General features: G+C 37.5%; 2 protein-coding genes across 3 annotated transcripts in view; one reads left to right on the top strand and one right to left on the bottom strand.

The window, feature by feature from the left end:
- bmp6 (bone morphogenetic protein 6) overlaps window positions 1-23644 on the top strand; it is a 28611-nt gene extending 4967 nt beyond the window's left edge. Inside the window, exons 2-7 of one of the 2 annotated variants that reach the window (XM_060862079.1) lie at window positions 7077-7272; window positions 12372-12520; window positions 19856-20050; window positions 21453-21532; window positions 22985-23095; window positions 23266-23644. In XM_060862079.1, coding sequence (XP_060718062.1) covers window positions 7077-7272; window positions 12372-12520; window positions 19856-20050; window positions 21453-21532; window positions 22985-23095; window positions 23266-23415 — 881 coding nt within the window. In that variant the 3' untranslated portion in view covers window positions 23416-23644. The remainder of the gene's footprint in view (window positions 1-7076; window positions 7273-12371; window positions 12521-19855; window positions 20051-21452; window positions 21533-22984; window positions 23096-23265) is intronic. The other variant, XM_060862080.1, reaches the window with a different exon arrangement.
- Window positions 1-24981, bottom strand: part of LOC132840435 (uncharacterized) — a 370465-nt gene extending 345484 nt beyond the window's left edge. Inside the window, exon 1 of the mRNA XM_060862083.1 lies at window positions 24382-24981. Within this exon, the coding sequence (XP_060718066.1) occupies window positions 24382-24981 (600 nt within the window). The remainder of the gene's footprint in view (window positions 1-24381) is intronic.
- Between the last annotated feature and the right edge of the window lie 2674 nt (window positions 24982-27655).

Raw genomic sequence — 27655 nt, 5'->3', positions numbered from 1 at the left:
ACCAACATGACAACAGCTGTTTTAAGGTTCTGGTTTTGGGTTCTTTTAAAGGAGTAGCTCGACATAAAATGAAACTTTGGCCATTTATACCTACTGAAAATGCAGTAGACCAACAAGGCTGCAGTAGACCCACAAGGTTTGAAGCACTGATGTGGAGTCAGAACTATGGCAAAGCTTCAGAAGCCAGACAGATACGTTGTGTCCACCTGTGGGATACTCAAAAACTTTCCGAATCAAGTAAGAAAACTGATTGTATGAGGTCTGTACTTGGGTGTCTCAAATGGCTGCTGCCCAATCCAGGTCCCTTCCAGTAAGTAGCAAAGCTCTCTCTGTGGAATGTCGTGGTAAGCATCAGGCTGATGAGTGAAACAAATCTCACATTGTTGGAGGAAGCCCTTGCAGCGATTGGCAGCTTCATTGAACTTATCAGATAGGGCTATGCGGGCTGGTTCTGTCCTTGGAGCAGGGGGGGATTGCAAATGGCAGTTGAATGTTTGTAGTACGGAGCGCTGTGAGGGCTTCTTCTTGGTGGGCCACAATGGCCTGAAGTTGCTCCACATCTTACAAATATACAGTATTAGAATAACATTAAATCAGGGCTCTGTTTCTCACTGCTATTTTAGTTTATCAGTTGATTTTTTTTGCTATATTTAAAGTTATTGGACTCATTCTGACAGAATTGGATCATTTTGACAGATTAAGCATTAAAAACCTACTGTATTGTGTATTAGGCATAGAAAAATCTTATGTAGCTTAAGGTAAACCATGTAATGGAACATATAATTCTACTTCAATGCTACTACAAGACAAATGGTTGCATTCGGAATATTGACTTTGTTTAGTTTAGTGCTGCTTATTGATCTTTATAGAAGTTTTTTCATGTAGAAACATTTTATTTTTTTACGTTTGTTTAACAGACTTTTCACTGTACTGTACACAACAACCGGTATACATGTACCCTAACCACCCAAATCATTTGTTTATTCCAAAGACATTAGGGTTTGATACCAAATGATTGTCATCAACTGTTATTATTTTCTTTGGCCAACCTGTTCAGTGTCTGTTTTACAGTACACCACTAGTTTATTTATTCTTCAGAACATTCCAAATTATGATACTGGTTATGCCTAATGTTTGTGCAATGCCTCTGGTAGATTTTCCCTCATTGTTCATCTTTAAAATTACTTGCTTTTCTCCCATAGATGGCTCCCTTTGATCTTTATGTTGGCTTATGCTTTATTGACAGGTGAATCTGAAAGTTATATCCAAGAGTAGATTTTAAGAGCTATTTATTTTTAAACTAACCAAACAGGACACAACTTGTTAACAAGAAACACCTGACAGTCAATTTTCCAACATTTTTTTGTACAGAGTTTAGACAATGACATTGAAACACTGAACAATATAGTGTTGGGATTTCTTGCCTATATTATGCATAGACTAGTGGCTAATATTTACTGATTTCACATTCAATAAATAAGAGCAGGGTGTGAAAGTTGAACTAAAAGAGAAATAGTTGTGTTTATAAAAACAGGGTGTATTCAGTCATAAAATTCAGACCCAAACACAAGGATAACTAAAAACATGATTTATTAATTGTAACATAACACAAAAAAAATATTAAACACTTGGAAAAAGAAAAGAAAACCGAAACTCAAAAGAACCAAGACAGAACAACCTAACAGAGCACACAGAGACAAGGATTACCGGGATAAAAAGCGAGACAATTAGACACATGAGGAACAGGTGTACTGGGGCAGGAAGGAATTAGACAAGGGCGAGGCAGACACATGAACACAAAACCTTAACAAAAACATATGGTACATAAGACAACTGCCTGAACAGACCCTAATGTTCCAACAGATTAAAAAGTCTGAGAGTGATCCTGACATATATAGGAATCCACACTACATAATGGGTGACATGTTAGGAGGAATACAATACAATTTTGGTATAGGGTTAGTGCCAAAAATATCCACACTAATTTAAATACTACCAATTTAGTTTGGTATAAAGATTGGTTATGGTACTATAACCATCTCATTAGGAAATTAAGCTCTGTGGTGGCTTCCCTCACATCTGTGTTTAAAGGGATCCAATGGAATTTCAGCTCCAATTCTTCTACACAAAGTCTTCATGTGCCCATTCAAAGTGTAGGTGGATGTTTCAGACATAGCATTTGTGAGCCATTCTATAGGAATGACAAGGTAATCCTTATAATCTGTAATCTGTATGTACTCATGTGCCTTCTTATCACATAAATTAGAGTCCTACATATGGGCTCATTCAGTAGTAGCCAGTTGAGACTCAGTAGTTATTGCACAATCCAGTTTTTTTTAAGACAAACAAACCCTGAGCTCATTAAGACATTCATACACATGGCTAACTTCATTTAACCATATACCTGATTACCATTGTTAATTTGCAACCCTCACACACAGAGAATCCTGCCATTGATGGCAAAACATTAGCCAGCACTGAGTCAGCACTGCAATTCCACTCCAACACACAATCAATTCCACACATTTGATTGGTCCATATTAGTCTTCTGAGCGCATTTGTCCTTCATTTGCTCCTCATCCCAGAGTATATACCTTTTTCATTTTCAGTTGTTCTTAGCATGGTATTGTGACTTTAATATTTGTAATTCTGAACTTTTTTCATTGACTTTACAGTTACAACCCTATTTATTTACTTATAAAAGGATTATAAAAGCAACTTGAGAGGGGTTAGTGATACAATAGAAGCGAGAGGGGTAAATTCAAGTGTTTGTATTTAAAGATTCTGGCCCCAATACTTCTTTTCAAGCAAAATCTGACAATTTAAGAGGCTTGAACTACACATTAGTAATTGGAATAATCCAAATGGGGAACCCATAAAACTGACATAAGCAGGTGCTTAATACATTTAGAGTAATTGTCCCTCCAAGTACTGGAAGTTAAAAACATTGTCATTTTTTAAGCAAAAACACAGACATTGTAATCATTATTTTCTTAAGTACTAGAATGTCCCTCAAAGAGATACTAAGAGATGCCTATTCTAAAGTTATTACTTATGACTTATGTGTTTTAAGGTACAAGTTTGCCATTACTATATTTGTTGTGTAAACAGGAACTGGCATCATACGAATCCAAATTTCACTGCTATATATACACTCTGTGGCTTAGTCGCCCGTCATTACCAAGCCTTATTTTGTTATTCTGACACTCTTCTTTCTTCTAGTTTTGTCACTTCTATGCTGTTTGCTGATCACCTGACCATTGGTCTGGTTTTTGTTACTGTGATTGTCTTACATTTTCTATTTGTCTGCAAGCTTTTTAAATAAAGCTACTTGTTTGCTACATCTGTCCATGCTCCCTGGCAATAACTGTTATATTAAGTAAGAGTATTGTTCTTTATTTGTGCTTATTATTATATTACATTTACTTTTGTAGATTGTTGTTATCCATTTGTTTTTTATTTAACCTTTGTCTGGAAACATAAAACAACTCTAAGGAAATAAATGACCTAAATACTAAAGTGTGGATGCTTTGGTGCACTATTTAGTAGATATAAATTTAGTAGAGGTAAATAATTGGGAATAGATGTTGATGTGATGAGAAATTAATAAGTAGTTTAATGATGTCATAAGTATTTCTCCAAAAGAAATCTACTATGGAAGTAATTAATAGTTATTAGTGAACTACTCTAATAATTTTCCCTTATCCAGAATGACAGATTTTATTTCAATTTATACAACTGTGGGGTTAAGGGCCTTGCTTAATGGGCCCAGTATTGGCAGCTTGGGACCTGGGATTTGAACTCTTTTCGACTCTACTGTCTCTACCTTAAGCACTGAGCTATCACATCCCTGAATAATTTACCAGTAAAGTGTACCTTGGTCTTAATGGTTGATGAAGGAAAATTCATTTTAAATATGCATACGTATGTTACTGTAAGTGTGTAAAGTGTTACTGAAAGCACAGTGCTGAAAGAGAGAGAGAGAGAGAGAGAGAGAGAGAGAGAGATTTTTCCATCAGTGGAGCTACAGTATCTGTGTCACTGTGTGGGCTAATGACTATACCACATAAGTTACATAGCCACACGTTATGCAAGTAAATACATGAAATAGGCCTTATTTACGATCATTTATTTAAGGTGGGTCATATTATGCTAATCTATTTAAGGACAGAACTGGAAAAACAGGTCAGTATGACTGCAGAAATTATTTAGAGCTTGTGGTTTCAGTGAGCAACAGGTTAGGAAAAGCAAATTGAGTATATTCAGATAGTCAGCTGACCTCATTTTTTTTCTTTTGGGCACATAACATTGCTGAACCTAGACCTGACCAAATGAAGCAACCCTAGAACTTGGTTGGAACAGGGTAAATCTGGACTCATTACACCACATGACCTTTTTCCATAGAGTCCAATCTTTATGCACCCTTTCAAAATGAAGCCTTTTTTTTCAATTAGCCTTTCTGGTTTTTTTAAGGCTACACAGCTGTTTAGTCCCAATCCCCCAAGTTCTCTTCACATTGTACATGTGGAAATGTTCTTGCTTTCACTATTAAACATAACCATTAGTTCTGCTGTTTTATTTTTACATTTTGATTTCACCAAACATTTAAGTGATCTCCTAGCATGATCATTCGAGATTTTTTCTGACAATTCATCTTCAAAATGATGGTTTCCCACGATCCTTCCAGTAACATCGTTTCCATGACCACAGGATATGTCTTCTGACATGACTGTTAAGAAATGTTACTCACGGCATCAGATAGGTTTATACAACCAGATGAAATATATTAACCACTTCAGACAATACCTATATGTTTATTTAAATCCAGGTGTGACTTTTTTGGCTAGGCAGTGTATTTTGTTATTAATGTAACATCTGTGGCCCCGTTCCAAACTGGCATTAACATGCATCCTGAGTAGTTAGCTCACAAGTTGTCAGCAATGTGTGTGAATAGACACAGTGACTTTTAAAAAAAATCCTTACCTTAATTTGAGAACTCATCTCACATTCTTAATAAAATTCTTACATTTTGACTTTTAAGGGGCTATAAAATGGGCTTTGCATGCTATGTCTTTTACACAACTTCCCATGCTGTAGAAGAATTATGCTTGTTGATATTACCAATAAAAAAACATGGATCCAAATGGACACATTCAACACTTATAAAACCAGAGTTGGTGAATAATTTATAATCAGTGATAGTTACAGTGCCTTGATACAGCACAAGCAGTGGCAGCATGACTTAGCTAAGGCTTGAATCCTGATTTCTTTCATGGTAACCCACAGCCTTAACCAATGATCCACCATTTCTGAGCCATTCAGTCAAGAACCATTTAAGCCGACTTTATTGTCATTATGTATCCTCATCTCCTTATTTTAACTACGGATACCTGAAAACTGTTTTACAATATCTGTTTCATGTTGGACCAGAGGAGCAAAAAACACCAGGCTTTCTTTACATACAAAAAAAAGACTTGTAAAGCCACCTAACCTAGGCTTACAGTATGCTTAACTGCAGTTCCACAAATGTCTAGTTACAATATAGACTATGCCTGCTAAGTGAGTGTGTTTATATAGGAAGCAGTCTAATAAAATATACCCTTTTTAGTTTAGAATTTAGAAATTAACACTTTGAAATAAGTCACAATCAGACTCCATCAAACTCTCTAACACACACTATCAAACCTCCTTCATACACCAAAGCTCTTTCATACATAGTCGCACTTTCTTACAAAAACTACCAAACTCTTTCACACATGCGTATTCTTTCACACACACCATCAAATCTCTAACTTGTGATTGTGTGAGATGATATTACTATTGTGTGGGAGACATATTTTGTGTGTGTATGATACAGATTTAAATGTGTGTAAAAGCCTCTTATTGTTTGAGACAGTTTTTGTCTGTAGGAAGTGTGAAAGAGAATCCATAGTTTCTGATTGGCTTAGAGTTAAGGATGCAATTTTTCCATTTACTGGAACCATTTGCTAGCTTCAGTCTAGGTGTGTACATCAGAATCCTGCAGAAATGTCCCACAAGCACAAGGTTTTTACTTTAAGGTACTGCTTTAAAAGAACTTTTGATGGGAGGTTTCCACTTTTCATAATATTATCTACATGGGCTTTATATGAGATTGGATTCAATAATCACTCCAAGGGTTTTTACAGTTGGACCTAGTGTAACTGAAATGCCATCCAATGTTATGTCATCAGAAAGTGAAAAAAAAAACGTCATCAGAAAACTTTTCCATCACAACTCTTAAGTTGATTCAGAATATGAATATTGTGAATATTAGATTAAATTAAACTGCAGGGGATGAGGGAAAAGCCCTTGTTTGAATGCTGGGGATTAGGCATGGAACTCTGACTCTTATGCTACTTCTGGAAACCAGAATGGAAAAACTGTGGCTTGAACAGAGGTGGTAAATGTCCCAAATATCTATTCACCAGTTTAATTTAATCTTCAGGCATTTCCTCCTCTACGTGTCTCTTTTCTCCTCCCTTCTCTGTGTAAAAATGGAATGGGAGTGTGGGATGGGACATGGAAATCAAATCAGCACAAAACACTTCATCCTGGAACAGGGGTATCCGGTCTGACATGAACTTATGTGGCAAGAATGATAGAGGAAGTCTGGGAAGCAGAGCAAGGGTTTTTGTTGGTGGAGAGTGTGTATGTGTGTTTGGGGTATCATTATGGCTTTTAGTCAAACAACAAATTTGGCATTTTTGTAAAGGGCATAAAAAGGCATTCATCCCATTTTCCTGTTGCTGTAATACAGTTCAACTATATTTTTGCACATATACAAATTTTAATTCAATTGTAATTTAATTTAAGATCAAATTAAACTCTTAGTATGTAGTCTCTCGACATATCCAGTTATCCAGTAATAAATATGCTTTTACCAAGAATGTGTTTTTAGATGGTCATCAATATCAGGGACTGCTGATATATAAAATACTCTGGAAATGCAAAAAAATTCATAATTTAATACTGAATGTGCAAAAGTTGTATATCATGCTCTTCTGTCTGAAAATTTGACTTCTTAAGATACTGTATTCCCATGTCTCTTTGGGCAGTGGAGTATGACTGGGAGTTGTCTCCGGAAGACAGAAGACACCATAAGGTATTCAACTTCAATCTCTCTCAGATCCCAGAGGGAGAGACAGTTGCAGCCGCAGAGTTCAGGATCTACAAGGAATGTGTGGGCAATGCTTTTCACAATGAAACCATCCAACTGAGTGTTTTTGAGGTGGTTGGCAAGCATCTCGACAGGTGAGGATAGCTGGTTAATTGGTTACAAATTTTAAAATCTCACTTTGTGCAATTTCAAAGAGTGTATGAATAAGTGTATTATTAGTGATTACTAGCTAAATGTTTCTGTTTGTTTTCCCTTGTGCAAAAATCTATATACATTATCTTTATTATTAGGGCCAAATAGAAATAAAAATTGTCTTTTGGATGAAGTGCTTGCTTGTAAATGGCTTAATAAGAAGGTAAGCATGTTTTGTACATGAATAAGAGTTCATAAATAAGACTGTTGATGCATTTGTTGATGCATTTGTTACACTGACAGTAAATAATGTAAATGTAAATAATGTCTTTTGTAGTCAAGTGGAATTGTGCAACCAAAAGGTCCCATGGAACTAATAAGTCAGCTTAATTTCTGAGTTCATTATAGACTTAACACATTCCTTCCTGCCAAAGTTTTCAAATGTTCATTGATAAAGAACCAAGCACAAAGCTGACTGATACAGTCGCAGTTTAAAGTTTAAAGACTTTTAAAGTGATATGCATGCGAGCAAATATATTAACAAGCAATTAAAAAAGCTTATTAAAATACAGTAGTATATACATTTTACATTTATATCTTGCATTTTAGGGCTGTTATTAATTTCAGAATACTTGTTTATACTGAGAATACTCAGACTTGTTTGTGACCAAATGTACATATTTAGAATTTATTATGGATTAGAATAAAATAGAAACACATTCAAGTTTTGTACCTTGTAGTTTGTATAGTCTAAACCATGACCACTGTTCATGACTGAAAATAGGATGATGCCCCAAAAAAGAACCAAGCTAAACATGCCAGACTCTGACACTGTGGAAGAGAGGAGGCAAAAGTTTCATGAATCACAACAGCATGATTGGATGTTGTGTCCATTGTCAAAAAACAATCATTTCATTCGTGATATTGAAAGGAATGAATTCGAACATTTCTGGCAATTTATGATATTTCTCAGACTATGACTTGAATGAACCATCAACTTATCAAGTTACACTTTTTATTGTTATTTATTGTTTTTTAAAAAGGCTTTTCAGACAGACTCTTGAAGGCAGGTTATAAGGCTGGTTAATAAATCTCAAAGTAAACATGATCTCCTTGAAATGCTGAGGGGGAGAGTGACTGAGTGATTTGACTTGACTCCAATAGATTCCTTGGCTTGACTCCACTCTTCACTTGACATCCAAGTACATTGGTGTCATAGAGTTTTAACCCTTTCTGGCTAAATGTTTCCTCTAGTCAAACATGGTCTAGCATGTGGTATAAACTGAATTCTGTGCCTGTGACATAAATTTCTAAATTTGTGCTTTCCAAACATTTCACAAAGTATTTCACAACTTTTTGCCATGGATTTTGTAACATGGAGGTAATAATGCTATACTCAGAAAACAGAACACACAGAAAACAAATACAAACCTTAACCATTGTTACATCTATGATGAAAAGCATAATAATGAACATGCATTTTGGCATGATACATTTAAGTCATGATATTAAAAAGCTTTCTAAACCATGCTGCATTTGTGACAATTTTTGTTAAGAAGAAATATTGTGACGTGTATGCATGGTGGTGAGAAGAAAAACAAAGCTCCTCTTGCATAAGGAGCCAGTGTTAACTCTTTCTTGAGGATTCCTTTCCTTTTAGTACTATCCTTTGGGCCATATATCTGGTATTTTCCAATGACTTAGATCAGTAGGTTGACAAAGAGTGTTTTTTCTAGATGAGCGGTCAGGGTTGTCTTAAAACCTATTTTTAACAAGACAATTTTAATTGCACAGGCAAAGATGATCAGCAGATAAAACTAGCTGCTCGTAAACTACAGATGAGGGTCATTGTTTATGGCTTTTGTACATAAATTTACACACACCCAGGAGCAAGAGTTGGATATGAATGTTTTACTAAAATTATGACATATTCAGGAATACCAAACCTCTGTTTTAATGCCCCAAAAAAAGATGTTGAAGATGTCTTGATAAATGAGACCCAATGTCAGTCACATGACAGCTCTCACATTTACTTTTATGAAAGGTTTATCATTTATTTTAAGGAATATATTTATGTGTAGCTTGGTGTGGATTTGCTGGTGATAGTAATATGTGCGAGCCTTGTCTGTGAGCAAACGGTGATCATAAGTGATTAAAGTTGTGTAGTGCAAAATGGTCAGGTTTTTGAGATTTTGAATGTCATGTAGTGGGCAATTACTTGTCCTTTAAAGATTAATCCAGTTCCATAGTTTGTCACTGTTACTGTCAACATTACGTTTTAACAGCATAATATAACTCAAGGATAAGTGATTGGATTATTATATATTTTTGTTGATATGCATGTCTTTTTGTAATCTTCTTTAGGTGATATTTATCAAGTCAGAAAAATTATCCCTGCAACCCTTTCTTTCACCAGATACTTAATTTTAATTTCATCATTCTATTTTATTTCTAGATTATCTTGAAAGCTGAATATAAGGTGTCTTCGACCAAATGGCTAATGGTTAAATAATTTTGGTCAAAATTTTAAATAAAATTTTAAACAAAATCCATATATGTAAATAATACAATGCAGGTAATGGGAATCAGATAAAAATATGTTTCAATATTCAATAAAAAGGCTAATTGTGATTCACAGTGGGGGCACGGTGGCTTAGTGGTTAGCACGTTCACCTCACACCTCCAGGGTCGGGGTTCAGTTCCCGCCTCCGCCTTGTGTGTGTGGAGTTTGCATGTTCTCCCCGTGCCTCGGGGGTTTCCTCCGGGTACTCCGGTTTCCTCCCCCGGTCCAAAGACATGCATGGTAGGTTGATTGGCATCTCTGGAAAATTGTCCCTAGTGTGTGATTGCGTGAGTGAATGAGTCTGTGTGTGTACCCTGCGATGGGTTGGCACTCCGTCCAGGGTGTATCCTGCCTTGATGCCCGATGACGCCTGAGATAGGCACAGGCGCCCCGTGACCCGAGGTAGTTCGGATAAGCGGTAGAAGATGAATGAATGAATGAATGAATGTGATTCACAGTCATTTTACTTTACTTGTTTTCTGTGTGTGGATTTTGTTAGACCAGTTTTTTGCTTCAGCAATGTAGATGGTGCACAGTAAAATCACAAAAAATATATAAATTATCATCAAATGGGGATGACCAGATATCCGTAGCTGAGATCTTCTTGAGCATGACTCATTAGTGCCAATAGTGGTACGTCATGATAGCGGCCTACCCCAAGCATGTTTATAATCTGTGATGACGACCTCTGTAATCTAGTGATCTGTTTTCACAGGGGAAAACCACATGCACCGTGACACATAAATAACTAGCTCCATGAATGAATAACAGCCAGAGGTGGGTAGAGTAGCCAAAAATTGTACTCAAGTAAAAGTACTGTTACTTCAGAATAATATGACTCAAGTAAAAGTAAAAAGTAGACATCCAAATAATTACTTGAATAAGAGTAAAAAACTTGGTGAAAAAACTACTCAAGTACTGAGTAACTGTTGAGTAACGTCTGATTTATTTTTTAACATGACAACAATCAGCCAGACAAAAATACAAAATAATCTTTAGGCAAATTATGGCTCATCCAATCAATAAAATAAATTACATTTAATAGATTAATAGCTTAAATTAAAATAATTCAGGTAAATTCAAGTACTTAATAAATAAAATAATAATAAATAAAAAATAAATATGCACAAGTAACACAAATTTCCAAACCTTTATACTTTTTACCAGGCAGAACTAGAACGAGGCAGCCCATAAATTCTCATAAACTGTGTGTGTGTGTGTGTCTCCAGTGACAGAACAACAGAAGGAAACACACACACACACACACACACACACATTTCATTTCTTTTGTGTTGTGATTGTTGCACATTTGATGCCTTGATGAAAGGGCAATAATAATGAAATACATCTCTACTCCTTTAATTAATTTCAGGAAGCCTCTAGTACTTTCCTTAGTTTCAGGTAAGCTAAAGCTTCTGGTTGCAAAGCTGTTTTTGTTTCTCAAAATATCTTCCTTCATGTTCATCAGAACAAAGAAATTTATACAGGTTTGTAACAACATGAGAGTGAGTAAATGATGACAGAATTTTCATTTTGAGTGAACTATCCCTTTAAATATGTGTTCGGCGCTGCAAGAAACGACACGTCTGATGTCATCTGTTTGTCGGCTCTTGCGGCGCTGAGTAAAGTTGAGCACATAAAAAAACTCGAAACAGCTGAACTGGACAAAACAGCTGTGTTGCTAACTAACGCGTCCCGCCGCTGAGACTGAGTATAGTAACGTGACGAGACTGTACAACTACGTTTGTACCGCGTTTGTACACAGTCACGTGGTAGAGCCTTAGCGGAAGTTTCTCTATCTGTCAAAATAAAACATTAAAATTGATGCGTAGAATACCAAAGCGGTAAAAAGAAAAGTAACGAGCTCATTGTAGCCTAATGTAGCGGAGTAAGAGTACAGTTTCTTCTTCTCAAATCTACTCAAGTAAAAGTAAAAAGTATAGTGATTTAAAACTACTCCTAGAAGTATAATTTTTTCAAAAACTTACTCAAGTAAATGTAACGGAGTAAATGTAACGGAGTAAACCACCTCTGATAACAGCCATGTGGTTCTGTACTGTAAGGCATACTCTGAGCATAGCATGAGCATAGATATTATTATTACACATAGGCATAAGTGTAATTAGTATAGGACTCTAATTCCTGTCATATTCCATATATTCCAGACATATGAATACCCCAGAAGGTAAAGTCCCCACAGTTGAGAAAATACATCAGATGATAAAAAGTTCTTATGTAAAGTAACTGAAAACATGAAGCTTATCTCTCTAATATAATGGACAATCACTTGAAAGCTGACATACTTTTGTGCTTAAGTAATCACACAGATCCTTCTATTGTGTTATTATATATGGAGAGCAAGTAGAACTGAAACAAATGACACTGAAATTGTGCAGATATATCTAGTCGAGGTTCCAGCATTTGTTTAACAAACAAACAAATAAATGAATCATTTAAACAACTAGTGCTTGAATCACTAATCACTCTCAGCTGCAGTTCAGTTGATAGATTGTACAAATACATTTGTTTTCTCTGTAGAGATGCAGACCTTTTTCTTTTGGAGTCCCGCCAGCTGTGGGCAGTGGATGAAGGCTGGCTGGAGTTTGACATCACAGCTACTAGTAACCTCTGGGTAATGAATCCACATCATAATCTGGGTCTGCAGATCAGTGTGGAAACTACCAATGGTAAAAGATATTATCTCTACAAAGTCTAAATCATTAAAATTGTTTGTACCTAGAATTATCAGCATGTTAAAGTAAAGGGCTAGAAATAAGAGTTTAGATTTTACTTCTCAGATAATCACCAATACCAATCACTTCATTTTCATTTTTCTGGACCTAAAGGATTTAACCTAAATGATCAAATAATTATTTTGTTTTTATAAATAAGGTTATTCAATAATTAAGGACTTTAAAATGCGGACTTCTTATGCGTAATAAAAATATGTACAAGTACTATGTTGTTTAATATTATAGTGTGTCATGATCCACTAGACATGAAGTGTAAAATCTGACCCAGCTTGGTCAATGTTTCAGTAACAATTGAACAAAAGGATTTGTGTGTAAATTAAATGGTATGGGATTGAGTATGGAGGGTCAAATGTAAAATATTGAATGCTTGTTTTCCTCTTATTTTTTTTTAACATTTGATGCCATTCAGATAAATTTATGTAACAATTTTTGCCAGACAACAGTGATAAGTTTCAATGTAAAAAGAAAATGTTAATGTAAAATATTTTGCTCATGTGCTAATTGAGTCCGCCCACTTGGATAGTGTATCATCTGAAAAAAATGGAAAGGTTACAAGGAAAGGTTACAAGGTTTACATCATACTGTGTGAGTTGTACCTTCTTTGTCAAAATGCATGATTAGGCATATATGCTTTAAAGCATGGATGAACATGTCTATTTATTTAAATCAGTAAGTTCTGTAATACACAATAGATAGCAAAGTGGTAAAGCTTTTCAAATTTTTGGTTTGATCCTGTGCTTGCTTGACTGACTGGAGTTTTGTTATATTGTCCCATAATATCCTCCTTTGAAGTCAATCTATCCATCCATTCATCCATCTTTTATGGGTGGGGTTAGAGGGGGCCAAGTGCATAGGTGCTGATGTTATTTGTAAGGTCTCAGAATGCTTGCTTTGGATTTGGTGTTGGAAAATTTTGGTGTTAAAAAGTGAAAATAGTTGTGCTACCAGTTGTGCTATCACTGTCTCTTGCAGCACTGGTTGGTGAAAGTAAACAATATTGTCACTCAGAACAGGCGAGGACCAAAATGCAAGACACCGAACAGAATTTAAAGTAAAAGTCTTTAATGGGAATGGGCTTGGCACAGGGAAGGCAGAAACATTGAGCAAATGAGCCAGGCTTGGATGGGTTTAAGTCTGGAGACATGGAAGGGAGCCACAAGCCACCTTGGAGTTTGGGAAGGGGCCAACAGCCCAAGTCACAAGCTTTGTGTAGGTCAGCTTGAGAGGAAGGTCTATACACAACACATTGTCCAACATGATATGAGGGAGCAGGACTGCCCAAATTCTATTTGCCCAAAGAGCGTAATTCTGAGCAGACGTGATAGGAGTCTTCCTACAAACCCGCTAGAAAAGTCTGATGAACACCAGGGCAGGGGGAACGAGTCCTTCAGTTTCTGGGTTGAGAACAGAGGTAGTGGATAGCCATAGGCTGCATCGAATGGAGATATCCTTGTAGCCGACAATGGTAGGGAGTACTCCACCCAGGAAGGGGGCTCTTCGGAGAGAATTGACAGAGCGTGAGAAAACTGCAAAGATGATGTGTTTATGGAGAGCTTAAATAGGACCAGGTAGTATAAAATGGCTGCCTCCCAGGAAGTGCCTAGCCAAGATGGTTGCCAAACTGGAAGTGTATGTCACAGACCAAGAAGTGAGGGACAGTGTGCTGACAAATGCTCATTCTGCATTAAAGTATTGTAAAGCATATCCACATTGTATACTTCTGCCTTTAAATTTCCCTTTTTCCATATTTTTCCAAATTTTCCTTATGCCATATTTGTTGGTGGTTTGATTGGTTTGATTTAAATCTGTTTATTTGTATTAAAACAAGGGCACAGATTGTTTTTAAATCAGCCCAAAAAATGGAATAAAATTCACAACTGAACTTGATATTCACAACTTGCACAACTGGCACAGTATGATGTAAACCTGACATTGTTACCAGCACAGTGTTCTCTCAGGACACACCCTCCAAGAAGGTGGAGTCAGTTAACATATGAACAAAACATTTAATATTTACACGTACAGTTAATATTCACATTTATGAATGTGTGTGTATATATGTGTATATATATATATATATATATATATACACATATATATATATATATATATATATATAAATATATGTGTGTGTGTGTGTGTGTGTGTGTGTGTGTGTGTGTGTGTGTGTGTGTGTGTGTGTGTGTGTGTATGTGTGTATATATATATATATATATATATATATATATATATATATATATATATATATATATATATAAATGCTATCAATGTGTAGACTTTTAGCTTTAATTCAAGCGGTCAAAAATGTTGCCATTTTTCATGGCCAGATGTGACCTGTTTTATAATTTTATGACAAATTAAAGAGATAAAAGGTTTGGAGACAGTATGGAATTGTATTGCTGCCAATGTTCCTGGTAACTGGTGATTATAGCATGTATGAAGAGATTTTTTCTGCTCAGATTCTATTTAAATGATGCCAAACTGATAGGATGGTTCATTAACCATCCACATGGTTAGGGTTAGGGTTGCACATTCATTCATTCATTCATTTTCTACCACTTATCCGAACTATCTCGGGACACCGGGAGCCTGTGCCTATCTCAGGCGTCATTGGGCATCAAGGCAGGATACACCCTGGACGGAGTGCCAACCCATCACAGGTCACACACACACACTCTCATTCACTCACGCACTCACACACAACGGACAAATTTCCAGAGATGCCAATCAACCTACCATGCATCTCTTTGGATCGGGGGAGGAAACCAGAGTACCCAGAGGAAACCTCCGAGGCACGGGGAGAACATGCAAACTCCACACACAAGGCGGAGGCGGGAATCGAACCCCCAACCCTGGAGGTGTGAGGCAAACGTGCTAACCACTAAGCCACCGTGCCCCCCAGGGTTGCACATATAAATATAAATATATATTTATATATATATCTCATTGACACCCTTCACAAGGAGGGTAACCACAAAGGAAGCCACAAACATTCAGTGCCAAATAAGCTTGGTTGTATCCAAGCATGTTAACAGAAAGTTGAGTGGAAGGAAAAAGTGTAGATGAAAAAGATGCACAACCAACCGAGAGAACCGCAGCCTTGAGAGGCTTGTCAAGCAAAATCGACACAAAGACGTGTCAAGGAATTTGGCTACAGTTGTCGTATTCCTCTTGTTAAGCTACTCCTGAACCACAGACAATGTCAGAGGCGTCTTAGCTGGGCTGAGAGGAAGAACTGGACTGTTGCCCAGTGGTCCAAAGTCCTCTTCTCAGATGAGAGCAAGTTTTGTATTTCATTTTGAAACCAAGGTCCTGGAATCTGGAGGAAGGGTGGAGAAGCTCATAGCCCAAGTTGCTTGAAGTCCAGTTTTAAGTTTGCACAGTCTGTGATGATTTGGGGCCCAATGTCATCTGCTGGTTTTGGTCCACTGTGTATTTTGAAAACCAAAGTCACTGCACCTGTTTACCAATAAATTTTAGAGCACTTCATGCTTCCTTCTGCTGACCAGCTTTTTAAAGATGCTGATTTCATTTTCCAGCAGGATTTGGTACCTGCCCACACTGCCAAAAGCACAAGATTAGCAAAAGTTGGCTAAATGACCATGGTGTTGGTATGCTTGATGGGCCAGCAAGCTCACCAGATGAGAAACAAGAGATCAGAAAATGCACATGAGCTGAAGGCCACTGTCAAAGAAACCTGGGCTTCCATACCACCTTATCAGTGCCACAGACTGATCACCTCTATGCCATGCCGAATTGAGGCAGTGATTAAAGCAAAAGGAGCCCCTGCCAAGTATTGAGTACATATACAGTAAATGAACATACTTTCCAGAAGGCCAACAATGTTTTTTTAATTGGTGTTATGAAGTATTTGCATTTTTTGAGATTTGGTGGGTTTTTGTTAATTAAAAGAACCAAAGACCTAAACTACTTCAGCATGTGTGTACTGAATTTATATAATACACAAGATTCACTATTTGAGATGAATTACTCACGACATTCTAATTTATTGAGATGCACCTGTATGTATATATTTCAATTATTGGATTATTTCATATTATATATTTAAAAAATGTTATTATATATTTTTTATCACTTCTCTGAGTACCCACAATATATATAAATTTATAATTTATAATGTGTATATACAACTGAACTGAGAATATATATGCATGTACTTCTGAACAAAATCTTAAGATCGGGGAAAACTTTCCAAATGTTTCACGTTGTAAGAGCTGCTTCAAAATTCAAAATGTCAAAAGAAGAAAAAGGAGCAAGAGACAAAAAACAGAGACTGGCAATTTATTGAAAACAGCATTTAAACTCAGACAGCCCAAAAATATGCACAACAGAAATAAAAGTGTCAAAAAATGACTCAGTAGAGAGTAGCCCCACCGTTCTTGTTGATAACTTCAATCAGGCGTTTCGGCATGCTTGATGAAACTGTTTCCAGGAGGCTGGTGGGAACTTTGCTAAATGTGGTGAAGATGCCTTTACAATCAGCATCCACAGTCTGGAACTGACGTCTGTTTTTGTAAACTTCCCTTACCATCCATATTCTCAAGGGGATTTAGGTCAGGGGAACACGCTGGATGGTCCAGAAGTGCAACCATATTGTCCTGGAAGAAGTCGTTCATCAGGCGGGCGTTGTGACTTGCAGCGTTGTTCTGTTGAAAGACCCAGTCTTTACCACTCAGACAAGGGCCCTCAGTCAAGAGGGATGCCTGCTGCAACACGTCCACTTAGCCAGCCGCTGTTTGACGCCCCTGCACAACCTGAAGCTCCATTTTCCCATTGAAGGAAAAAGCAAGATCATGATGGAGCCTCCTCCACTGTTCTGGGTAGAAAACATCTCCAGTGGGATCTCCTTGTCATGCCTCCTTGTCATACATTCCATGTATCGTTGGAAGTCATCAGGATCATCCAGGTTAAATTTTTTCTTGACCGAGAATTGGAATTTTCTTCCATCTATCACTGTCCCCATGTTTGGTGCTCCCTTGCAAATTCCAAACAGGCAAGTTTGTGGTGTGAGTGGAGATGTGGATTTTGAAGACATTTTTTGTTCTTTAAGCCCTTCTCTTGCAGATGCTGTCTTATGGTTATTGGGCTGCAGTCAGCATCAGTAATAGCCTTAATTCGGGTTCATTTCAATTCAATTCATCAGATCCTTGGGCTAAGTGCAGGTGAAATTTTTTGGGTCTACAACTTGATTTGAAGAAATTAAAAATGATTGTCTTACTGCAATCATTAAAAATGATTGTCTTACTACGTTCACCTCACACCTCCAGGGTTACATTCCGACAGGGTTCGATTCCCGCCTCCACCTTGTGTGTGTGCCTCGGGGGTTTCCTCCGGGTACTCCGGTTTCCTTCCTTCCGTCCAAAAACGTGCATGGTAGGTTGATTGGCATCTCTGGAAAATTGTTCGTAGTGTGATTGCGTGAGTGAATGAGTGTGTGTGTGCCCTGCGATGGGTTGGCACTCCGTCCAGGGTGTATCCTGCCTTGATGCCCAATGACGCCTGAGATGGCCCCCCGTGACCCGAGGTAGTTCGGATAAGCTGTAGGAGATGAATGAATGAATTAATGAATGTCTTACTGCGTCCAACCTCGGCAGCAATCCTGCCACATTCAAAAACAGAAAGGCTTTTTGCTTTTGCCATCAGGAGATCAGGACAGTGTGACTATCTGAAGGATAATGACATTGAAGCCATAATTCTGCACAGATTTTAACTTTTAAAGGCTATGGTCTTAAACTTTTGATCAGCTGATGAACAGACTTTAAACATTAAAAAAACATTGAGTTTAAATGCAGTTTTCAATAAATTGCCTACTCTCTATTTTTTTGTCTCTTGCTTTTGTTCTTCTTTTGCCATTTTGAAGAAATACTTACAACCTGGTTACGATCCATCAATGCGAACTGAATACTTGTAATATTTTCCCTGGTCTTAAGATTTTGTTCAGGAGTGTAGATATATGTGTGTGTGTGTGTGTGTGTGTGTGTGTGTGTGTGTATGCGCGTGTGAGAAATTTATTACATATTACAAAAATTTTAGCACTGGATCTTCTGCAGATTATTCAGCTTAACATGTAAAAAAAGATATTCACCCAAATTTTTTTCAGAGAAGGTTGTACTATAGATACTTGGTAATTACACCATATAACACAAAATTATCACAAAGGGAAGACTTGAAAACAGAGTGAACTATTTCCTGGGACTAGCAAAAATGTAGGAGTTTACTGTCATAAGGCCAAATCATTTGTGGAAGTAGAAACGTACGAAAAGTTTAAAAAAGTATTGAATTACTCTATTAATATTCAGATGAATATTATAAATTATTTATCTGTTTTCTCACACTTCAAAGTCCATTTACCTTCATCACAGACACAAATGTCACAGATTTTAAATTCCAACTGATAAATCAAGTTCGGCTGCAGTACAAACATAAACTTCTGTTCCCATCACATTAAACCCTGAAACGAAGTTAAACTAGAAGTTGAAATTCTAGATCTTAAACTTCTAGAACTTGCAATGGCCAATAATCAGGGTCTCTATATTATTATTAATTTGTACATTGTATTGTGGATGATGGACGCTGAAAAAAGAAAATTGCTGTATATTTACAACCATTCTGTAAAATAGACAACATGTGACTGTTTTAATACAATAAAATACTGTTAGAATGTACCTGGTAGTTTCTATACAGTAAAGGGTTACAGTGTACTTTTGGGCCTGTGAAAATGGAGGTACTATGTACAAAAATGGCTGTAAGGTTTAAAACGGACAATGCGACATTTTTGTAAAACACCTGAAAAATTACGCTGAAAGTCTACACAACACTCATCTTGTTTGCTTCATTTCAAATCTATTGTGATAGCATATAGAGTTACGATTGTCGTGCCACTCCCCAAATACTTACTCTCCTGAACTATAATATAACTATACATTTAGTATATTTAACATTTGCAGTAAAACTTAAAACTATTATTTGACGAGTTGTTATATAAATTTAATAAATCAGAATGGCCTCAAATATTTAAAAGTGTAAGAGAAAAGAGTATTCAACTTTTTACATTTGGCACCATATAACTGAGAAATGATTTAAGAGTCAGTGCTGGGGTCAGTGCTATGTCATGTTGCAGGGTGCCTTATTTTTATCTTATTTTTAATAAATAGATAAATGTTGAGGCTAGCATTTATGTTTTTAAATACAAAGCATAACTATTTAACTGTGATATGGCACATTTATTATGACAGATTATTATTACAGGACAGAGCATTAGCCCTAGAGAGGCAGGACTAATCAGTCAGGATGGACCTCTGGAGAAACAGCCCTTTATGGTGGCCTTTTTCAAGGTAAAAAAGTTCCAAATACGCACAACCCGCTCTATAGGAAAACCCAGACAGCAGAGCCGCAATCGTTCCAATTATCCACAGGAGGCACAAAAAGGCCCAGGATATACAGGTTGGTTTCACATTTCACTATTGCTTAGGCAATAAGCTTCACAGTTTAAGCAGTTTAGTCCTTCTTGGTTTATTAAATGTAAAATAACATTATAGTTGTGTCTTGGTGTGTTTGAACTAAAGAGAAATTGTCTGTACTGAATACATTTGAAGTACCATCAGAACGTCACAAAATTTTGAGGATAATGACAGTGAATGTGTGCACAATGTACTATTCATCAGACCATTCATTATATTTGCGGAAGTGCCTTTCCATCATTAAAAAAATTATACAATTCAATAAGTTTTAATCCATCTGTTTATCCATCTTTTCAACCCTGGGTCACGGATATGCAGGAGCCTATCCCAGGAGACTTGGGGCACAAAGCATGGGAGACAATTTAGAGATCATTAACCACAAGGATAACATTTAAACTACACAATAGGATTTAATATTGAGAATTATTAGTGTCATAGTCTGATATTTATTGCAAGTTCACACCTTTATAACATAGTTTAAAAACAGATTGAAAAGCTCCCATACCTTATGAATAAAACATAAACAATAAAATCATTTCCAATTTGTTGTACTTTTGTAATTATATTATGTTGTACTTTTATAATTTGTTCAAATTTGTCCCTGTATTAACACACACTATTGAATTAGGAACACATGTTTGAAATCAAATGAGACTCTAAGACGCTAATAATAAAAAGTTGAGAAAATTTTAGATTTGTATTCCAATATTATGTTATTTGTAATTGAGTGTGCATGTTTAAGTCCCTGGTTAAAGTTCCTTGCTAATCACTGGAAGTTTTTAGTTCAGCTCATGAATAAGGTCTATAATTCACAAGATTTGTAATCTTAATTTAGTTGCACCTTTCAGTACAGTAGTAGCAAAAGTTTTTGGCAGGTGTAATTAAAATGCTACATTATTAATTCATTAATTGTCTTCTTTTTTGCTGAGCATTTTTGTTTTGGTTGCATTGTTAGTAGATTGTGTTCAGGTTTTCCTAGCCTTGTCTTGAGCTATTTCTTGTTATTGTTTATCCTAGTGAGTTAAAATCCCAAGCTGCCATGATTAAGCAAAACCTTCAAACTCCAACTACTCAGTTGTTGCACATCTTAATTCTAAGTGATTTGAAAAAAGTATTGAGCAAATATATTGAATAATTTTACTGAATCATTTTATGAAGGGTCCCTTTTATTCCTTCTGAAAGCAAAATCGCCTGCAATATTTCACCTGCAAAAGACAAAAATATAGCTTGTTTTAATGTACGATGAAAGTAAATTCTTGAGTGGCATATGCTAATATAAACATCTATCTCTTTATAGACATTTTTTTAAGTTGATTGAATTTTTTAACCTTTGATTTCATTTCCATGATTTGGGGATCATTATGTTCGCACTCTCTTTTCTCTAGCAGATTATAATAGCAGTGATCAGAAGACAGCCTGCAAAAAACATGAACTATATGTTAGCTTCAGAGACCTGGGCTGGCAGGTAAGAATAGACACAAAGTTTAAACATTCTAATTGTCCATTAACCCTTCCCATTTTTTCTCTTTTCACTAGTTGGCTAACACAATGTAAAACTCTCATTTTCAACTTTTCTGGGAATACCTGAAAACCTGCACATGCATGTGCTTATCCAGTGAGTTTGAGTATTATTGAAACTACTGACCTAACAAATCTCAAGTTTACACAGAATAAACAAAAATATCCATGCACTGCATTTCGGCAGGCAAAAATGGACCAGACCAGGTTAGCTTTCTCCCACACACATCAATGAGCCCAGGGTCCCCATGCCCCTGTCGCCTGTTAATTGGTTAGCCATCCTTGGATCACTTGAATCTCAAGACCTGTAGTGTTGGAGATGCTCTGACCCAGACATCTAACATCTAGCATTGTCAAACTTACTCAGCTCAATTAACTGTTGACTTGGTTCCTAATATATTCTACACCATGACAGGTTGCCACTTTAACAAGATTTTTTGTAAGTGCAATGTTTTGGAATTTTTTAATGCCCCTGTACTGATCATTACCTATCAACAATTGAGATACCATGCATGCTTTGTAAGCTCTATTCAAAACATGGCTTCAGCAGTTGTATTCTTTGATGAAGATTCTTTATTTCTTTGATTTCTACAGAAATTATTTACTTGGGTTTAGTCAAGCCATTTTAACAGGGGTGTGTAGACTTTATATAAAGTATATCCTTTGTACAACTGATTGAAATCAGGGATGAGCAGGCAAATTCAGTAAATTCATTGAAATTTATTTTCAGCTATATATATATGAAAATCTAAAATAAACATTTCAGGATATTTCTGCTGTTTTTAATTGATGGAAAATGCTTCCATACTTTAATTAGTAAAGTTGTCCAATTCCTACTGCTGGGAACGATGCTGACATTGCAACACTTTTTCAAAAGATTCTGTCTGATTTGGTGAACTAGTTCAAAAGAACAACTACTTTACAAACTTAACAAACCTATTGTCCAAGATTCCACACTTTTTTCTGTTGAATACGTACATCATATGGTTATTTGAATTTTCAATGTGAACACACTACACAAACCAGTATTTGTACAACAAAATAGCAAAAATATGTGAATTTAAAAAATTTTTTTATTTTTTTTATTTTTTTTTTTAAATCAATTTCATGACAAATTCATTTATTCACTTTTGGTAACCTCTTTATCCTGGTCAGGCTCATGGTGGATCCATTGATGTAAAATGGGAATAAACTAAATAAAATGAATCATAATTTACCTGGACATTTGAAAAGACATGCTTACTTTATGTACTACTTTACTCCTTTATCTTGACAACTCAAAACAGCATATGATGTCTACTATGCCATCTATTTTTATGTTGTTGTTTTTATTAAAATATTGCTGCTAGATTATGGCAACTAAAGCAAACTTACTTTCATTATTTTCATCTGTTTCCAGGATTGGATAATTGCACCTGAAGGCTATGCAGCTAATTATTGTGATGGAGAATGCTCATTCCCATTAAATGCTCACATGAATGCTACAAATCATGCTATTGTACAGACACTGGTGAGGCATAACTTTCCACAAAGTAAATCTCCATCTTTCTCTTACAAAAAAATTCATTGTAAACATTATTACAGATTTTTATTTTATTTTATATTTATTATGCTGCTTAAGGGATAGAATGCAGACATGTACTTTCACTACATAACTAAAATAAAATAACTTCCCTACAGGTCCACCTGATGAACCCTGAGAACGTACCAAAGCCGTGCTGTGCTCCAACGAAGCTCCATGCCATCTCTGTGCTGTATTTTGATGACAACTCCAACGTCATCCTGAAAAAATACAAGAACATGGTGGTGCGTGCATGTGGCTGTCACTGATATTGAGGAGGTCATGCAAGATTGCCCCTGCCAAACAGCTTCACCTCAGAATGTGGGAGCATGTGTGTGTAAGAGAAAGTTGTTCAGAATACTTGGGGATCATTTTTGGGAATATTAAGGATTACATGAGGAATGTAATTTTTCTTCTATTTCCTGTCAGCCACAATCTGTTTTTATGTACTCCTGCCACCTCTGGAAAGTATGGACACTGAGCATCCTGTATACACTTTTATATATAATATATTTTATATTTATTCTGTATTTAACCAAAGTTTTATTTTACCAATTCATATTGTCGATAAGAGTGCACACACACACACACAAAAGCATCAGTTAACTTTAACATTAGGACTGTTTTTAGGCCTAAATAAAATGGCTCTTCTGTTCTCTCAAAAGCTACTTTACACCTTACTCAACAAAAGCTGACACCTGAGACTTCAACAAAATGTGTTTGTATGTGTCTGTGTCTTCTTCTTCTTCTTTCGGCTTTTCCCTTCAGGGGTCGCCACAGCGAATCATCTCTCTCCACCTAACCCTATCTTCTGCATCCTCAACACTTGCACCCACTAGCTTCATATCCTCATTAATTACATCCATATACCTCCTCTTTGGCCTTCCTCTTTGCCTCCTGCCTGGCAGCTCCATGTCCAACATTCTCCTACCAATATACTCACTCTCCCTCCTCTGAACATGTCCAAACCATCTTAATCTTGCCTCCCTAACTTTGTCCCCCAAACGTCCAACATGGGCTGTCCCTCTGATGTACTCGTTCCTAATCCTGTCCAATCTTGTCACACCCAAAGAGAACCTCAACATCTTCAGTTCGGCTACCTCAAGCTCTGACTCCTGTCTCTTCTTCAGTGACACTGTCTCTAAACCATACAGCACGGCCGGTCTCACCACTGTCCTGTACACCTTCCCCTTGATTCTTGCTGATAGTTTCCTATCACACAGAACTCCTGACACCTTTTTCCACCCACTCCAACCTGCCTGCACTCGCTTCTTTACTTCTTTCCCACTCTCTCCATTACTCTGGACTGTTGACCCCAAGTACTTAAACTCCTGTACCTTCTTCACCTCTTCACCCTGTAACCTTACTGTTCCACTTCCCTCCCTTTCATTCACACACATGTACTCAGTCTTACTACGACTGACTTTAATTCCTCTTTTCTCCAGCGCAAACCTCCACCTCTCCAGGTTTTCCTCCACTTGCTCCCTGCTCTCACTACAGATCACAATGTCATCTGCAAACATCATCGTCCAAGGAGACTCCTGTCTGACCTCCTCTGACAACTGGTCCATCACTATAGCAAACAGGAAGGGGCTCAGAGCCGATCCCTGATGCAGTCCCACCTCCACTGTAAACTCCTCTGTCTGACCTACAGCACACCTCACCACTGTCCTACTCCTCTCATACATGTCCTGCACCACTCTGACATACTTCTCTGCTACTCCTGACTTCCTCATACAGTACCACAGCTCTTCTCTTGGCACCCTGTCATACGCTTTCTCTAAGTCTACAAACACACAGTGCAACTCCCTCTGACCATCCCTATACTTCTCCATCAACATTCTCAGAGCAAAAATTGCATCTGTTGTGCTCTTTCTGGGCATGAAGCCATACTTCTGCTCACAAATTTCCACCACCTTCCTTAACCTAGCTTCCACTACTCTTTCCCACAACTTCATTGTATGGCTCATCAACTTTATCCCCCTATAGTTGCTGCAACTCTGCACATCACCCTTATTCTTAAAGATCGGCACTAACACACTCCTTCTCCATTCCTCAGGCATCCTCTCACTTTCTAATACCCTGTTGAACAAACTAGTTAAAAATTCCACTGCTGCCTCTCTTAGACACTTCCAGACCTCTACCGGGATGTCGTCAGGACCAACTGCCTTTCCACTTTTCATCCTCTTCAAAGCCTTCCTGACATCATCCTTTCTAATCTTATCTACTTCCTGTTCCACAGGGTTCACCCCTTCTACTCTTTTTTCCCTCTGATTTTCCTCATTCATCAGCTCCTCAAAGTATTCCTTCCATCTCCTCTGTACACTCTCCTCACTTGTGAGCACCCTTCCATCTCTATCCTTAATAATTCTAACTTGCTGCACATCCTTCCCATCTCGATCCCTCTGTCTAGCTAACCTGTACAAGTCCTTCTCTCCTTCTCTAGTGTCTAACCTAGTGTACAACTCATCATATGCCTTCTGCTTGGCCTTAGACACCTCCCTCTTCACTCTGTGCTGTAACTCCTTGTATTCCTGTCTATTCTCTTCAGTCCTGTCCATATCCCACTTCTTCTTGGCTAATCTCTTCCTCTAGATACTATCCTGAACTTCCTCATTCCACCACCAAGTCTCCTTATCTTCTTTCCTCCTTCCAGATGACACACCCAGCACCTTTCTCCCTGTCTCCCTGATCACTTCTGCTGTAGTTTCCCAGTCATCCGGCAGCACTACCTGACCACCCAGAGCCTGCCTCAACTTCTGTCTAAATTCCTCACAACATTCCTCCTTTTTCAGCTTCCACCACTTAGTTTTCTTCTCTATCTTTGACCTCTTCCTCTTACAGACCATCAGAGTCATCCTACACACCACCATCCTATGCTGTCTGGCTACACTCTCTCCCACTACCACTTTACAGTCACTAATCTCTTTCAGATTGCCTCTTCTACAAAGGATGTAGTCTACCTGAGTTGTCCTACCTCCACTCTTGTAAGTCACTCTATGTTCCTCCCTCTTCTGAAAATAAGTGTTAACCACAGCCATGTTCATCCTCTTAGCAAAGTCTACTACCATCTGTCCTTCAAGGTTCCTTTCCTTAACTCCAAACTTGCCCATCACCTCCTCATCACCTGTGTTCCCCTCACCAACATGTCCATTAAAATCCGCTCCTATCACCACTCTCTCACCCTTGGGAATACTCTCAATCACCTCATCGAATTCACACCAGAATCTCTCTTTCTCCTCTAACTCACAACCTACCTGTGGGGCATAACCACTAACAACATTCAACATCACCCCTTCAATCTCTAACTTCAGACTCATCACCCTGTCTGACACTCTCTTCACCTCCAGAACATTCCTCACAAACTCCTCCTTCAGGACCACACCTACCCCATTTCTCTTACTATCCACACCATAATAAAACAGCTTGAATCCTGCTCCTATACTACGAGCCTTGCTACCCTTCCACTTGGTCTCCTGTACACACAGTATATCCACCTTCCTTCTCTCCATCATATCAGCCAGCTCTCTACCTTTCCCTGTCATAGTACCAACATTCAGAGTTCCTATTCTCAGTCCTACACTCTTACCTTTCCTCTTCTCTCTCTGTCTGTGCACTCTCCTCCCTCCTCTACTTCTTCGACCAACAGTAGCCCAATTTCCACCGGCGCCCTGTAGGTCAACGGCGCCGATGGCGGTCGTTGTTAACCCGGGCCTCGACCGATCCGGTATGAAATTCTTACTGACAATTCGCATGGTTAGATTTGGCAATGTTTTATGCCGGATGCCCTTCCTGACGCAACCCTCTCTATTTATCCGGGCTTGGGACCGGCACAGAAGTCACTGGACTGTGACCCCCATGGCTAGATTTTGTATGTGTCTGTGTATGTAAGTATTTTTGTGGCACATACCTGCACAACAGGTTGAAAAAAAGAAATATTAGTTTTTAAAAACACTTTTATGGTGACTTTAATAACACAGTTTGCAAAACAGATTGGGGTCCTACAAACATCAGCACATATTGCCCCAGTGTCCAGTTATAAGTAAAGAGAACAATAAAAAAATTATATAAATGAACTTAAGTATAAAATGTTGGCAAAAACCATTTGGCTGAAGGTGGCCATGTTTATGATGAAGATACCCAGTAGAACTAAAAATCCAACTTTAGTGGAATTTTCTGGTTCACTTATCCTAGACAGGATCAGGGTGACACAGGGCACAAGCTGGGGACACTCTGGACGGGATACCAACCCATCACAGGGCACGAAAGCATAAGCACACCCATTCATTCAATTACAGTCGTTTTACTATGCCAAGCTTTGCCCCTAAATGTGATTGATTCACATTTAGAAGACATGCTGTTTAAAAAAAACTCACCATTAATATTAGACTGATAAATGCCTGCTGAAGTCTGACTGGTGAATGTTTCATTAATTAGGTCAAGATATAAAAAAAAGGATAGGCACATAGATGCACCATGCCAAGTCATTTCGATAAGACGTATGCTTCT

Source organism: Tachysurus vachellii, chromosome 25, assembly GCF_030014155.1.
Source record: "Tachysurus vachellii isolate PV-2020 chromosome 25, HZAU_Pvac_v1, whole genome shotgun sequence".
NCBI classification, from domain to species: domain Eukaryota; kingdom Metazoa; phylum Chordata; class Actinopteri; order Siluriformes; family Bagridae; genus Tachysurus; species Tachysurus vachellii.
The sequence above is the reverse complement of the archived record's forward strand: the minus strand, read 5'-3'. Positions and strand labels throughout refer to the sequence as shown.